The sequence below is a fragment of the Neospora caninum genome, chromosome X (genome assembly GCF_000208865.1).
Source record: "Neospora caninum Liverpool complete genome, chromosome X".
Taxonomy (NCBI): domain Eukaryota; phylum Apicomplexa; class Conoidasida; order Eucoccidiorida; family Sarcocystidae; genus Neospora; species Neospora caninum.
The window spans coordinates 3676655-3691392 of NC_018396.1; the positions used below are offsets into that span (position 1 = coordinate 3676655).

General features: G+C 52.0%; 1 protein-coding gene across 1 annotated transcript; it reads right to left on the minus strand.

The window, feature by feature from the left end:
- Positions 1 to 9406: 9406 nt before the first annotated feature.
- On the minus strand, positions 9407 to 11804 carry NCLIV_049080 (hypothetical protein; the record flags this gene model as incomplete). Its single annotated transcript, XM_003884460.1, has 6 exons — positions 9407 to 9474; positions 9707 to 9790; positions 10084 to 10167; positions 10428 to 10460; positions 10818 to 10976; positions 11720 to 11804. The coding sequence occupies 6 exons, from the start codon at positions 11802 to 11804 to the stop codon at positions 9407 to 9409; spliced, it is 513 nt and encodes a 170-aa protein (XP_003884509.1).
- Between the last annotated feature and the right edge of the window lie 2934 nt (positions 11805 to 14738).

Here is a 14738-nt window from a genome sequence, read left to right on the forward strand (position 1 = left end):
ATCACTAGAACCGTTTTGCCTTACGGTGAGGCCATGCTCGAAGGTATCGCTATTGCAGGTATTGCATCCAGTAATGACGTCGAAATGCTAGTCTGTAGCGAGTACGCCGGTCGTGTTGGCTACCAGCTCTAAGCTTTACCGCGCATTTCTGGGGTGGACAAAGCAGCTACAGCGAGAGAGACTACTGAGCCTGGCATGCTTTAGCGCAGGGCCTCTGTTTGTTTGTTGCACTCTGGGTGCCTCGATTCTCTGGTGCAACAGGAGAAAGCAGGATCGCGCGAGCATCCCCGCGATATCAGGGCACAACAACGAAGCAGCGACGCTTAACTGAAGTTCTGCCGTGGCAGACACAGATTGAACGAAGGGTCTTGTCGGGGGGAGCCTTGACGCGGCCTTGCTAGCCTGTAGAAGACTGGGCCAGAGAGAGGGCATCGGGAAGTTATAGAGGATTCACCCTTTCCATCTACCCTGAAGGTGCTGCAGAATTGACGGGAGGGTGGGGGAGGAATATAACCGGACGACCTCCATAGGAACGGGCCTTCAAATCAAGCCGTCCTGTGGTGTATGCTGCCCGAAACTCAGTGAAGGGCCGGAACATGGTCTAGAAGATTTCCCTCTGAGGTGCCGTGCAAGCAGTGGCGCCGGCTTCCATTTGTCCGTCACGGGTTTATTTGCGCTGCCTCCCCAGGGGTAGAGTCACGTGCAAACATTTTGTCCCCAATCGCCTGAACTGGCGGGTGCATTATGGAGGTGGTCTTCCCACGTGGACGACACGCGGGTGGCCTGCCAAATGTACGTCGAGTATGGGCGGTGACTGCGGACGAGCGTGGTAGAGCCTCAAATCCTCGAAGCTATTTGCACGAAGACAAGAATATGATGAAGGGAAGCGACGCTCCTCGGCAACAAGACGGTCCGTATAGCCGAGCACGAGACTAGCGGTCGAATGCACCGGGTGAAACCGCCGAATAAAAGAAACGCCCTACTTTACCAGCGCACCAGATGAGGTAGATCTGAGTAGTAGCCTCTTCAAGACCAAGGCTATCATAAGCGACTTCCACTGTAACAAGTTCTGACGGGTCCTTTGAAACCGTGACCCTCGTCCCCGTTCGAGGTAGAGATGCTGCATCTTTACCGTGATACGAAACCCTGTGCGAGTTCACCCTGACGTCAAAGGAAGCCCTCATCTGGAGAGACCCTTGTTTTCTCTTGCGTCGCCTGTGAGACGACTGCCGGCTCGCACGGGCGGGGACATCCTCCGCACATTCCTCATGAGGAAACAGATGAACCTCGACTGTCAGTGGCGGCAACCGGGAAACATTGACGCCTTCAGACGATGGCGACCTCCTGGCCCCCATGCTGCGGTGTTCAACGCGAGCGGCAGAACGGGCTGCTAAGCAGAACCATATCCCGCCGTGTCGAATACCCCGGCGAACGAGTTACTCGCCGCTGCCAAACTCTAATACGTAGTTTTGACCGGTGTCAAACCGGCACAGGCTTGCCACGGCTTTCTGCTGCGCGGCTACCCCAGACAGCAAGCAAGTTCGACAATAGATACCCCAGCAGCGGAGTACGAAGCGTTGCCTCGGAGCTTTTCCCCTGGCACAAGGAACACGGTGGGCCGGTCACTCTGACAGGCCATGGAAGGCGATAGAGCCGGACGCTAGTGTCTCGCCGGAACGTAGATGAACGGGTGGCGCTCTCCCTACTCCCAGGGATACTTCTGTTGTGCGCACGCAGAAGGCGTCTGGACACAAAGTTGCCAGCGCCCTTTCATTAAGTAGACACGTCGTGAGGTCGGGCAGCAAGTAACCTTCGAGTGCCTTAATGAGATGCTGGGTCAGGCAGCCTTCGAATAGCTGATAGAGAAAGTAAGTAGACCGCCCCCGTCGCGCCCTCCACACCGCCTTAGCAAGCGGGTAGCGAGCAGTGCTTCCTCTTACATGCGTGGCAGGAGTTGGGCAGTTCTTGGGCCGTCGCCGAAGTGCTCAAAACATTTTCTCTCCGTGTCTCTGGTTCGACATGGCGTCTGAGAGCGGCTTTGCTCACAAATCTCCCTTGAGAAACTTGCCGCCGCAAAGAGTCCTCCTATGTTTAGGCGGCCCGCAGCTCCGGCGCGCGCATTCGCGGTGCATACAAACGCGGTCGCCTTCGCCGGCGTCTGGGGATGGTGCGCGAATGGTCTCTCGTGCGTCGGTTTGCGATGAAGGCGACGGCGCGGTCGCTTTCTCTGGTCTCAACTTGAAACAAGCTAAACCGACAAACGCTCGTAGACGTAGCTGCGAGACGGCCGAAGGTCCCCAGAACCGTCTGAAGTCACATAGAGCCAACTTTCTTTCGAGGCGCGCGGTCCAATGGTTCTGTTTGTCATCCCTTCCCCTAGTCTAGTGCTCTACCAGCGCCGGTAGCGGCTACCCAGGTCTGTTCTGGGGCCGATTGCCGTCCGGCTGCCTCGATCGTTCGTAAGAGCATATGATGACCACACGCGTTCTAAGAGTATCTGGTTACATGAAAAGACACATCCAGGTGACCAGTCCATTAGTGCTACCAGCGGCGCAATCTTCATTGTAGTGACGGCCGGCTTTTGCCATGCGGTTGCGGACGGTGTCGTTAGGATAGCGCGGTCCATCGTCTTCAGTGCGGGGCATCACGTTGCAGCCCCGACGACGATAAGAGTGGCCGCCCGCCGACACTGCCGCCGCTTGCCTAATCGCATACGACTCAGCCTGTGGCCCTCCGTCCGTGACTTCGCTGTAGCGCTCTCTTTTCCCCCCTGGTGTTCTTGCTGTAGCATTTGACGGTACTCGCCTTGTTCTAGTGACCGTGCAGTGCAGCTGGCGAGATCTACCGCTGCCCTGCGCTCGGGAGGAAATGGTCACAAAAATCGGCCGCGGTAAAGGTATGATGACCAATGCCACTTTTTTTCCAGAGAACCGCGCTGTCGCTCTGGGCCGCGGACGTGCGGCCTCCGACGTGTCCTATCTACTCAGATGTGCTTCTGTAGCGGTAAGAGCGCCGGTAGCCTCAATTGGTGTCTCTTCACTGGAACTCGTACACGGCAATCGATTCCACAAGCGCTGCCGGTCCGACAAATGGCGGATCGCAAAAACGATGGTCAGCTCTTCTCAATCAGACAACCCGCCCCATACCTGGGGCTAGTCAACTTAGAAATCTCATGTTTTTCGGTTGCGCGAGTATAAAATTGCCACTCGCAGCATCGCTGAGTGCATTACCGCGGAGACGATGTGTCACTGAAGTGACAATTCTTTCCAGGTAAAGCTCCAGCAACGAGACCCACTTCGTATGTTCGAAAAGCAAACCGCTCGGATATTTTGATCGAATCCCTCGCAATTAGGAACTCGTCTTATCATGCGATCGAATTCGTATTACAAGGTGCCGTTCACAGCGAGCAAGCCTGTCGCTCTCTGGGCCGCTTGGGCTGCAGTCACGCTAGTGGCAGCGCTGTTCCAATCCGGTGAAAATGACCGCACTGCCAGGCTATCCAGTCTAGCTACAAGATCCAGCGTTAATATCAATCTACCTGGCAGCCGGCGGTGGCAGCCAGTCGCTGCCTCCCCAGCCAGAAAATGATTGTACGAAATATACCCCTACTTCACAGCGGCACTTATCGGAATTACTGCCGACAGCCTGACATTCTCATGTGAATAGCTGGTCACCGGGCTACTTATCCCCGCCGTGATACCGAGAAGCCGCCGTCCCTATTCCCAGCTCATGACGCTTCAGCCTTGAGTTGAATATTTCAACAACTAAATATGCGGGCCCTTGTGTCAACGTTCTCTGAAAACATGAGCTTGGTCCACCATACGTAACAGCAGATACCAGGAGCACATTATGATAGCAGAGAAGACTCAGCCAGATCACGATTACCGGATGAAGTCGCAGGCAACTGAGACAATATTTGGGAGCTGCTGCAACGTGTCTGTAACAGCGTCCGAGATTTACGATTTGTTGAACGAGCCCCTGAATCATGTCAGCAGCTCAGAGCTCCTGCCAGCCTCTTCTGGTATCCTATTTTCCCGAGGCCTACATCATGACCTACCTTCGAGACGTTGTTTCAAAGAACTCTTTCACAGAAGGAGTGTATCGACCTAATTACTAACCCGCTGTAGTCACCCCTGGCGTTCCACCTGGTGTGGAAATCTCCAGGATGTGGAAGAGTGCCGCCGTATGTTCTGTTGTTACCCTTTTGAATAGAGTACTCTCTTTATTGAGCACGAGAGTCGCTCTTGGGCCCTTGGAGCCATTCCTATCACTAGGTGAATTCAGAACAAATTCTACGACATTGCAGCGTCCTGCCTCGCATTGCATGTTCTTCTAAAGGTCGTTGGCACCTCTCGCTAGCACATCTCGTTAGCACCTCTCGCTAGCACTACCTATGGCCATCGTCTCTCCTGTCGCATCGATATCAGTTCGAGAGGTCCTTGGGAGTGAGGCATATCTCGCAACAATGCTTCATGGGGAAAGGCGGCTTAGTACACCTTGGCAAAGCCGCGGCCTTGCTGTTTAGAAAACGACTCTTGCGTTTGACGGTGTACTCATTGGCCGGTTTGCTGATCCCTCCTTTCTACGCGATGCAGACGCAAATGTTGAGAGCTTTCTGCTGTCACGCCTGCTACACGCATTCCAAGTGGACCAAAATTCAGGGTCGTGAGACAGCCGCCACGCCTTAGTGCAGGCTATTGCCATTCCTTCTCGCTGCAGGTGACCCCATGGTTATGCTGCAGAAGTGGGTGTCAGTCGTTTTGGTGTTGCATCTGCCGCTGACACATGATGGTTTGGTGAAGAATGTGCAGTTCTAGTCGCGTCATGCTCCTTTGCGGCTGGTGTCCCTAGGACTCTCCATTTTGGTTAATGCAGCCTTTTTGCAGGTTTTTCCCACTCCACGAGCAGAGTTGTTCCCATGAGGCTATGGTGCTGTTGGAATTCAGGCCGTCCCTCTTACAGCTGCTCCTCGAATTGGTCCGCATCTCAAGAATGTGGAACATTCAAGGCAGGGCGTTCTTAGTACCCGTAGTGCCTGCGATGATAATCTAATATGTAACTTCGTTCATCGAAATCGAAAGAGCTTTCACTGATCGTCTTAAAAGAAAACGTGATTAGTTTACCTAGCTTACACGAGCCGGGCCAACGCTCAGCAAACAGCCAGCCCTTATTAGACGAAATCCGGCCTTAGATCATTCGTCATGGACACTTTTCGGTAGCGCCCGCGCTTTGTCGCGCAAATCTCGGACGCTAATGTCCGTTTTTGTGAGGACATACCTACGCTTTGTCGGGTGAGGCTGCACGAGGTTCGATGGTGCTGCGTGCTGTAAAAACTGCCGTGCACGTAATGGAGCACATTTGCGTCGTTTCCCAGGTTTTCGCGGCGTCCTTCTCCTTGGGGTTTGTGTGTATTAGTTCATGGTTGTTCGAGGTGCTGGTTCCGTTCACGAGACATTCGTGTCTCTTCTGTTGTCTTATATATGTGTGTGTGCGGAAGGTGTCAGTCGGAAAGGAAGCACTTTGTCCATTTCCCTCCTAAGGAGGCCATGTTGGTTTCAGGCGAATTGTTGCCTGGTGTACTAACGAGTGCGAGTCAAAGCTGACTCAGAGCATTGCCGATTCGACAATCTGCCCACTCCTTCTTGCCTGATACCAGATCAGACGAGTTTTACGCCCAGCATCAGCTTGTGTGCTTTCGGTGGCTGCAAGGCTGTTGGTCCTTGGAGACTGACACCCGGAAACCGCTCTTGACAGAGTTGTTAGGCCGGTTCGTATGTTGTGGGCTCAATCATGGTTGCTTGCAGAATAAAGACAAGCCGGACGATTCTTTTCTGATGAGCTTATGCACAGAGGCCGGCTTATCCGAGTCGTCGTTTTTGCTAGTCTTACTGGCGGTGCGCTGTAAGAATAAAGTTGCGGGCGAACAGTTGAACAGCATGCTTCAACACCCCGGCGAAAGCTCTCCAAGTTATATCCGAGATCCAATTGCGCCGGAGGAGGCTTGCGAAGCCTTATGTCTGTTAGTTTGTCTTGCTTGAGAGTTCTCTCTCTTTCAAGCCTGTTAAAGTGACGCCGCCTGTTAGGAAAAAATCAGTAGTTGTGGAGAAGCTATGGCTTGAGGAATGGAGTCTGCGATAGAGCCCAACTGGCTGGTGGCGTAATGGATATATAGGTTGTATCTGTCTTGTCACGGATGAAGGATGGCAACGAAAAGGCGCCTCTAGAACTAGGGTGTGCGATCACGCAGTGTTCTCCGGTGAGACATGTTTGTGTGACACAACTGGGGAGGGGTAGTATTGTACAAGAGTGGATACCCTCTTTATCGACTCATACACTATAGCTGTTAACACGGTGGGCGTGAAGAGGGTGGGATTGTCAGAATGGTTTTGTAGAATCCCGTGCACTCGACCGTGTTTTTGATGGTGTTCTGTAGTCTTGAGTACACCTGTTGGGAACGATCAACGGGTGTTGTCGCTCGTCTAATCCAATTACGTATATCCCGCCCGCCGTCGAATCCCACGTATTTCGTTCTACGCTACCGAGATGCAGGTTCGCCGACAGGTTGACGGAGTCAGCAGTCGGTCAGCCCGGAGGGTCGTTGACACAGTAGTCTGATTAACCGTTTATTTCCGTTCACCATTGTGCTCATCTCTATGTTATATGGCGGGCTGGCCCGATTTGCTGCTGCCTGTCGCTTTTCCTCTTTGAGACACAACTAGCGTAATTGGGAGAGAGGCGTCTTGGTCTATTTCTTCTGGCGGCAGGAAAATATGACCTCCTGTGAGTGCCTCTACCTCACGTTGGCCGTTCCTTGGTACGGAGGGGCGCGAATTTGTGAGAGTGGTTTCGAGCTATTGAGACTGTTTGGCGGCATCGTGCAAACACTACCTAACGAATTGTTTTCTGCTAGGTCGAGTCTTCTACATGTGGATCCGTCATTGGTAAGCGTTATTCTAGGCTCCAGGAAATTTGTTCCGTTTCATGTCTATCTTGTCGTGTCCTGCCACGTCGTAGCCTCTTGACAAAACTCTCTGTCAGTCTACAGTTATTATGACTGGACGAACCCATTTATACACAAGGCCATGACAGAGGCCACTGGCGGTATCCTTGTCAGGTAACTGGTGCCTGCGCTCATCCGACTCGTGTTCTGGCTTGCTGGCAGTTGGCGTCTCGTCGCCCCGTAGTTCCCAGTCACTCCCCCAGGGAACAAGATTCATCCTGTCTGTTGGCACTTCCGGCGACATTGAAAAGGCAATGATGGCCGCATCCATTAGGCCAGAGAAACACGAAGAACCAAAAATATCAGCATTAACGAAGGCAATTATCGCCAGTAGGGGCAGTACACCCCAAGGTGCATCGGCCAGATTCACAAGAGGATGTGATCCAGCTGAGGCTCTACAGTAACATTCCGTCCACCTAACTGGTCACATTGCTCTAGTAAAAGATGAAGAGACGTAAATTGCTACAAGAGGTTGCAAGAAAACGGCGCGCAGTCGAACCGGGGGATTAGCAGCCCGCTGTCAGCGTTCGATTACAGCTTCAAGACGTCTATTTCAGGTGTCCTATTCCATCTCCGCGACGGCAATGCTTCACGGCACTGATGTGTCTGAATAGGTTATGCTGCTTGGCGCCTATTGGTACTACCCAGTTAGAGATCAGAAGTGTACCTGCTTGAAGCTATCTCCAGTCTGTTGCGGCGAACCCGGTGGCGGTTCGCCACGACTTCTGCGTGACACGGGGAGGCGTATCAGGCGAGGGGTCCACATATTACCGGGACAAGCAAGTGTTTACTCTCACCAAAGCACCCCGTACGACTGTAGCGGGGTTTATAGCGAATATCACAGCACATCGCCCACCAGGCATCTTTGGAGTACTGTCGCAAGACTGGTGAGAATATCACAGTTGACATTTTTCGCGCCTGCAGCTGCGGTTATCCCGGTCACCGGACAATACCGTTATCTGAAGGGAAGTGTTGTGAACCCCCTATACGTTCGTCCAACCAGTAATTCCACAAGTTTGGGGGTGGTCTCTATGGGAATAATTGCCATGTTTTTGCACTAGTGGATCCACGTTGCTGTTGAGTTCTGAAATGTACTAGTTAAACGATGACATCTTAGTACGGAAAGCTGATGCCCGTTTTCCCACGGACATCAGCCGTTCGTTATTGCCTTCCAGAGGGGCGAAAAACACTGCATTACGATTGCACGTTTTCTTGATAAGGCGGTTAACGCTTTTTGGCCAAGCGCTGTAACTCTAACTGCCTTGTCTTAATGACTTGTGCCAGGGGAAGTACAGCTTTTAGTTGTCCCCCATTACCTTCATCTGCTCCTGTGCGGGCGGCGTTTCTGCTGCGCTGCGCGTACATTGACGAATGCTTTGGAGGTGACACAAAGGGTGTGTCAGTCTAACACTGGCAACTATAAAGCTTCCCTGGAGATAGAACACAGTAAGATGCTGATTCTTTTTGGCACGGATTTTGTGCCTCAGTATGGCGCACTCACTGATGTAATACCAATATTTGTTTCGAATGAGAAGCACCTTATTTTCACCCACCCTAATTCGGCTTCCGACATCATCGCCCCCTGACGGCAGAAGTGAAATTAAACGCAGGTTGGCCTTTGTCCTGAAACAGAGGACCAGACATCTAGGTTTGAATTAGCAACTGGAATGAGTAGTACACCATCAGGGGTTGTCCGCTAACTTAATCCCTTGCTGATAAAGACAGGTGACAACTCTCCAGTGAGTACGGTAAAAGCAGAATTCGACATCACGTAGCCAATCGTGAGCCGACGAGTGCGAGTTGAGTTAAAAAAGTTAAGACTGTTATTTGCCTTCCTGTTACGGGGGAAACCGCTATAGTTCCAGTGAGAAAGACCTTTGTAACTTTGTCGCTTTCTGTCTTCCAATGTACAGAAGAGAGCGCATCGCTTTGTTTTCCGCGTGCGGAAAGTTGGCTTCTGTAGAACACGTACATAAAGCAAACACCTGCTCAAAATCACTACTCAAAATTGCTCTTGTTTTCGATAGTGGCATATTTATTTTGAGTTTGTCCGAAAGTTTGAAAGACAAGGAAGGCTTTTCAGTGACTCGGACCGGACCACAAAACACTACTATCCCGTTCCCAACAAAACAGTGGTAACTGGAAAACTAGGGAACTGGAAAGCAGAAACCTTGCCAGACTGAGGGAACAAATCAGGATACGCGGGATGGTCTGTGGCAGTCCTGCGAAAGCCTGCAGCCACTTGTAAGGACTGGCCGTTGACAGGTCCTTGAATAGTCCGGAAGGTCAAACGGCTGCAGGCTGGCAGGTGGAGCTCTGCGGCAACGGAGTTGATTAGCGAGCGCCGTAACCACATGAAGCAGAGGAAAGAAAATGGGACTACAAGCGGACCCACGTGTCAGCGACCTATGCCTTGTAGCTCGTGCACAAGCCTTCCACCTTCTTTGTAGCGACGACGAGCCCAATGATAAGACCTGTAACAGTGGCAAAGACACGTACAAAGATGTGGTGAGTTTTCACAACATACACCTTACACGCGACTTCGGAACGATGTACACGTCTCAGCACATGAACGCGCCTTCGGGACTGCACACAGTGTTCCACCGGACGACGCAAAACAGACACCAATAGCAGTTAACAGTTACGAACATACTGGTCTCGGTCTGACACACCGTGTAGGCTGTTCACTGCCACAAGTGAACTCACCATAAAGTCCAAGCGCCTCAGCGAAAATGAGGATAAGCATCATGCCCACGAAGAGCTTAGGCTGCTGCGCGTTCGCGCGAACACCTGAACATACGAACAGAAGCCAGGAAAAATCCTGATACTTGATGAATGATACCACGTGGATGGTCACGTACCGCTGTTCTGAATCTGTGCCGTCCCGAGAGGCCAGACCCCTGTAAAAGAAAGAGCCCTGAATACTTTGTATGGTCTGAGGCCTGCTGATTGCAAGGTACCTCCGTTTAACGGGAGGTCCACATATCGACATTAACGAATACATCGGCTTTGACAGGCCAGGCTTATTGGTGAAATACACGATTACTGACTGCATTCCTAGCGGAGAGCTACATAGTACCTACCAGCATCACCGACGATGCCAATCGCGAGTCCAGCCGCCATTGCGCTGAGTCCGACAGTCAATCCTGCTGCGAGATGGCCATAGCCTACACGCCAAAGCAACACAAACCGGGACAATAAATTAGACTGGATTCAAAAACCGTAAAACACACAACCTCCGTTGTCCGATCAGTGCAACTGATGGGGGTGAGTCAATTTCGTCATCTCGTGGAGACTCGCATGTCTTCTTCAAGTAGGACCCCACAAACCGTCCGCCTCCATTTCCTGAAACACCCTTGCCAACTAATCTATAACCTCGTGTTGCCAACACTTCGGTTTGCTTCTCAGCAACTGTTCAACGACTTACCGGCGTAACTCGAGTAAGTGTCAGGGGTGTCCACTGTACACATAAACACAGATACAAAGAAGTAACAGCACGTTGGGTTCTCGTAAACAGAACAACTCTCTTCGAACGGAAACTGTCACCGGCTGAAAATGAAGTTTTAGGCAACCGCTCGCCCGTACTCCTCACACCGACGGTAGTGATCATAAATCACCGTCAACATAGCAACTCCCCCACCGAATTGTACCTGTGTCTACACATTCCGGCGGGGTCAAGTCATTCGGACAGAGGCCTTCGGTTTCAGGGGCGGACCTGCCGGTTCTGCCCGTCTTGATAGACAATAAGTTGGCCAACGTAAATACACGACCCGCGGTGCCAGAAAGGTGTTCTGAAAGTTTGCGTAGAGACACTCACTTGAACCGTTGATGACGATGGAGATAATGAGGCCGTAGATACCCAAAATACCAGCCATAACGACTGGAATGATAGACCTCATCACCAGATCGGGGCGCATGACACCCATGCTGCTGATCCCGACACCACTCTTCGCCGTGCCATAGGCTGCTCCCAAGTCTGGAGGCAATAACACACGGAGGACCAGCGCAAGGCAATTACGGGTGAACGCTGTGAACCGGACATTAAAGGTGTTGCCTCGAAGAGTAGGGCGCAGCGAGCTTTTACGGAGGCTTTTCCCTCAGCTGCAAGATTCTCGCCTGGAACTCCGACACCCATCGGGAGCCTAAGCAGGTATTAATGGCGTGGACGGCCAGTAGCAATACGATTGCGGGTTGCAGGTGACAACATTGGGCACAGTGTGAGACTATCACAGTAGGCTAACTGCGTTACCACCAACTCAAGTGCAACCGCAAAGCAGTTAAATTTGCAACTATCCGACCACAAGAGACGTGGCCAGTTGCGTGATATTTCAATCTGGCTCGCAAATACGACCGACGACAAGACGCAATGTGATATGCCTCACACACACAGTCTCCAACCAAGACATCTTGAAGCGGGAAGAGGAGTCAGAGGAGCGGGTTGCTACACGTACACTCCGCCAACGCAAGGCAACTAGATTGGCTCAAACAGGGATTCAGCTCTGGAATTAACGGCACCTTCACCATCATCGGGTTCTACATAAAAAACCAGAAAAATGTAGAAGGGATATCCGTAGAACCGAGCTGAGCGGTGCGCCCCCTTCACCATCCCAAGAGAGACGAATTGATTTGATGATTCCGGCTAGTAAAAGATATAGGGTGAGATTTACTTTGCTAAAACAGATACATGTGCTCGAGACATCCAAGAAATTCCCGACTTACTGGAGAACACCATGGCCGCGGTGATACCCATGAACCCGAAGAAAGTCGAGTTCGGGTCACATTGCAGAAACGCTGACCAGAACATTGTGGCGAAGTTGGAACAAACGGCAAAAAAGAGATACTGCTAGCTGCTACGAGAAAATCAGTGGCAAGTGCAGCACGATGTATATGTGACTCAGGGGAGCCTGGAAAGTTTCCGCCGACTGCAATCGGGATCGAAGAAAACGAGGGGAACGGCGTACTAGATGGACAGTTCTGCCCGCAACATGCGAACCGCAAGTGCAGACACACAAAGGCGGCGCGGAGATAATACACGAATGGAAGAGAAACCCGTAGAGGAGCACACAGAAAAGCAAACTGTCACCCAGTTTCTTTACGATTGACGGATGGTGGACCGTTTTAGCGGCTACTTCTCGTCTCCACCCCCCCACTTCCATCGAACACCGGCTATTCTCGCAGAAACACTTTGGGGTAGGGGCAGCACAAACAAGCGAACGCAGGATGACGCAACGACGCACGGAGCCTGCGCGTAGCAGGACCGGCCACCCCTTGTGTTGCGAGAAGCGTCTCTGCAGCTTTCCACCCCTCCGGGATTCCGAGCAGCTGCTTTCCGCAGTGGTGAAAGCCGTATTTTTTAGGGCAGCGTACAAAGGGAGAGGGGCTCTGAGACTGCGCGCTTTCGATACGGAGTGATGCCAAAAAAACGAGATCTTCCGGCGTTGTGCGTACTGGCCTTTCGCACACGAGGAGAAAACTTTTGCCGCACCACCAACTCCGTTCTGTGGTCAGAGCCAATTAGCTATACTAAAGGAATGTCACAAGGGTCACACACAGCAACTGAAGAACCTCCGCTTTTCGAAATTGAGGCAGTGCTAAATTGGACAGTGGGCTTTGTGTACAGGACGACAGTGTTGGCATCAAGAGTAGCCGCTGCCTCGTACCAACGCGTATGGCAGCATGCGCAGTATAGAGGTCCATTCCAATAGAGGGGTGTTGTAACACTTTTGCTTGAAAGTGAACTGACACCCGCAATTTATAGTGTGAAAATGGACAAAAAGTGCGGGATACGCACGAGCTGCGGTGGCGGCTTTCCTTGGGGGGAAGAGGCCTTAACTTGACGAGAGTGGAGCAGGTGGTGTGCAGTCGACTGGGCCTCCATACGGTAATTATCTCGGACGTTGCCGTGTGTCTTTACCGATCCAAAAGGGTGTAGTAACGCCGCTGCTAAGGCCACCAAAAGCACTGGTATCAGGTTAGTTGAAACGGGGTACCCCCTACCTGGTCAGTAAATTCTGTCGGTACTCGGTTGACGTTATCTACCAGCTGCGTAGAACTCCGTTTAGCGGAATTTCTTCAACGACACGGTTTCATGCATCGTGGATTCGCCTGCCCTCGGGGGGCGGTGTCAGCATGGGTCAGTCAGGAAGCCCCAAGTTTTGATAAACGTAAGGGGGGAAGCACCGTATGAAGGTGCGCCTCACAGCGTGACACAGCCAGGTCTGGTAGGGCGTGGCTCTCCGTACCATTTTACTCCAGTCTGAATTTAATAGGCGCATGGCACAAGCCTGCCTTCACTTTGTCAAGCGCAATGGCATGAAACCGCCGGATGGACTGGATGTCCGTCGGCTGGGTCAAGAATGTTGTATACGTAAGCCGGTGTACTAGGATTTTGCTCCTCCCAGTGCAATCGTCGTCGGCACGGTCAAGGAATAAAGACGGCCTCAGCGTTAGGACTGCACTTTCTTATGACTGAGACTTCGGCTGGTGGCTCTTGTGACTCGGCTGCTGTGTCCTGGATCGCTTGGGACCTCAATCCATTCTCTTGTTCGTGGAGTCCCACATGGGTAGGTCTACCGATTGTGTTGCGGCTTCTGCGACTCGCCAGCCGTTGTGATTCTCTCCAGTAGCGTTATTTTCCAGATGAATGCAGTATCAATAGAGGCACGTTTCTATTCCTGGATTCCGTGGGGAATATCATCCGTTCAACAATTTGTCAGAGAACGACGCGGTGCAGGTGCTCGGGAACCGAGCCGGACTGAAGCCGATCATATGCGGTAAACCTGTGACTTGTTCCTCGTCGTTATTGCGGTTTTATGTGCAGTTCGGCATGGCGTAGAACTGCGGGACTTGACTTTACTTTGAACAAGCCGAACTATGACACATCAAATTGTCGTCGCCTGTGTCGAGCAGTCGGTTAACTAAGGAAAGTGTGTGTGTTCGTAATTCCAGCCGCTGGGAATCGGGGTAGACGCTGGCCACTTCCTCTCACTGGCAGATTACACGATCAATCACGACAAGTGTGTACGTGATAGTCGACTAGGCAACAGTTGCTGGCCCTGCATCCATCTCGCAAAGTAAAAGAAAAAATTTCAGTCGTTCTGGCTAAGGCATTGAGGAAGAGAGACCGAAGGCCGGAGGCGACGCGCCCACCCTACGACGAAGCAGTCCACACTACGGATATTTCGTTGGAGAGCTGAGCATTCACCGAAGATACAACTTCCTCTCTCGTTTTTAGGAGCCTGCAGATCGTCTGTCGCCACCAGTTTCGCGCCAACCGGCCAATTTGCAGATTGCATGGTGAAGAGACGCAAGAGCACTGACATTTCGCGATGGTGATCGTTCCCCATCCCACCCTTCAAATTTTGCAATGCAACACCGGAAAACATGGGGTTCCTCTATTTTCCAGCTTGTCCAGAGAAGGTGTGGACGTCGAAACTTCGCAACGCGGCAACTCGCTGTCAGAGATACACTGCTCCGACCATCAAAGGCTGGCAGCCGAGGCGCTTGTTCACTTACCAGAGAAAGTCGACTCAGGGGAAACGCTTTTCGAGAAACTCACTGTGTGTGACCAGGCCCGGTGCTACCAGCAGTGCCACGGCGAGGAGACAATTATTGTTCCGCTGCCGTAGAGGACTGCCCCAAAGTTTAGTATTTCGCCGTGGAACACAGCACTCGGTCGATCGCATTATGGTAGAACGCTTCCCTCTGCACACCGAATGCTAGCCGTGACAGCCTCCGA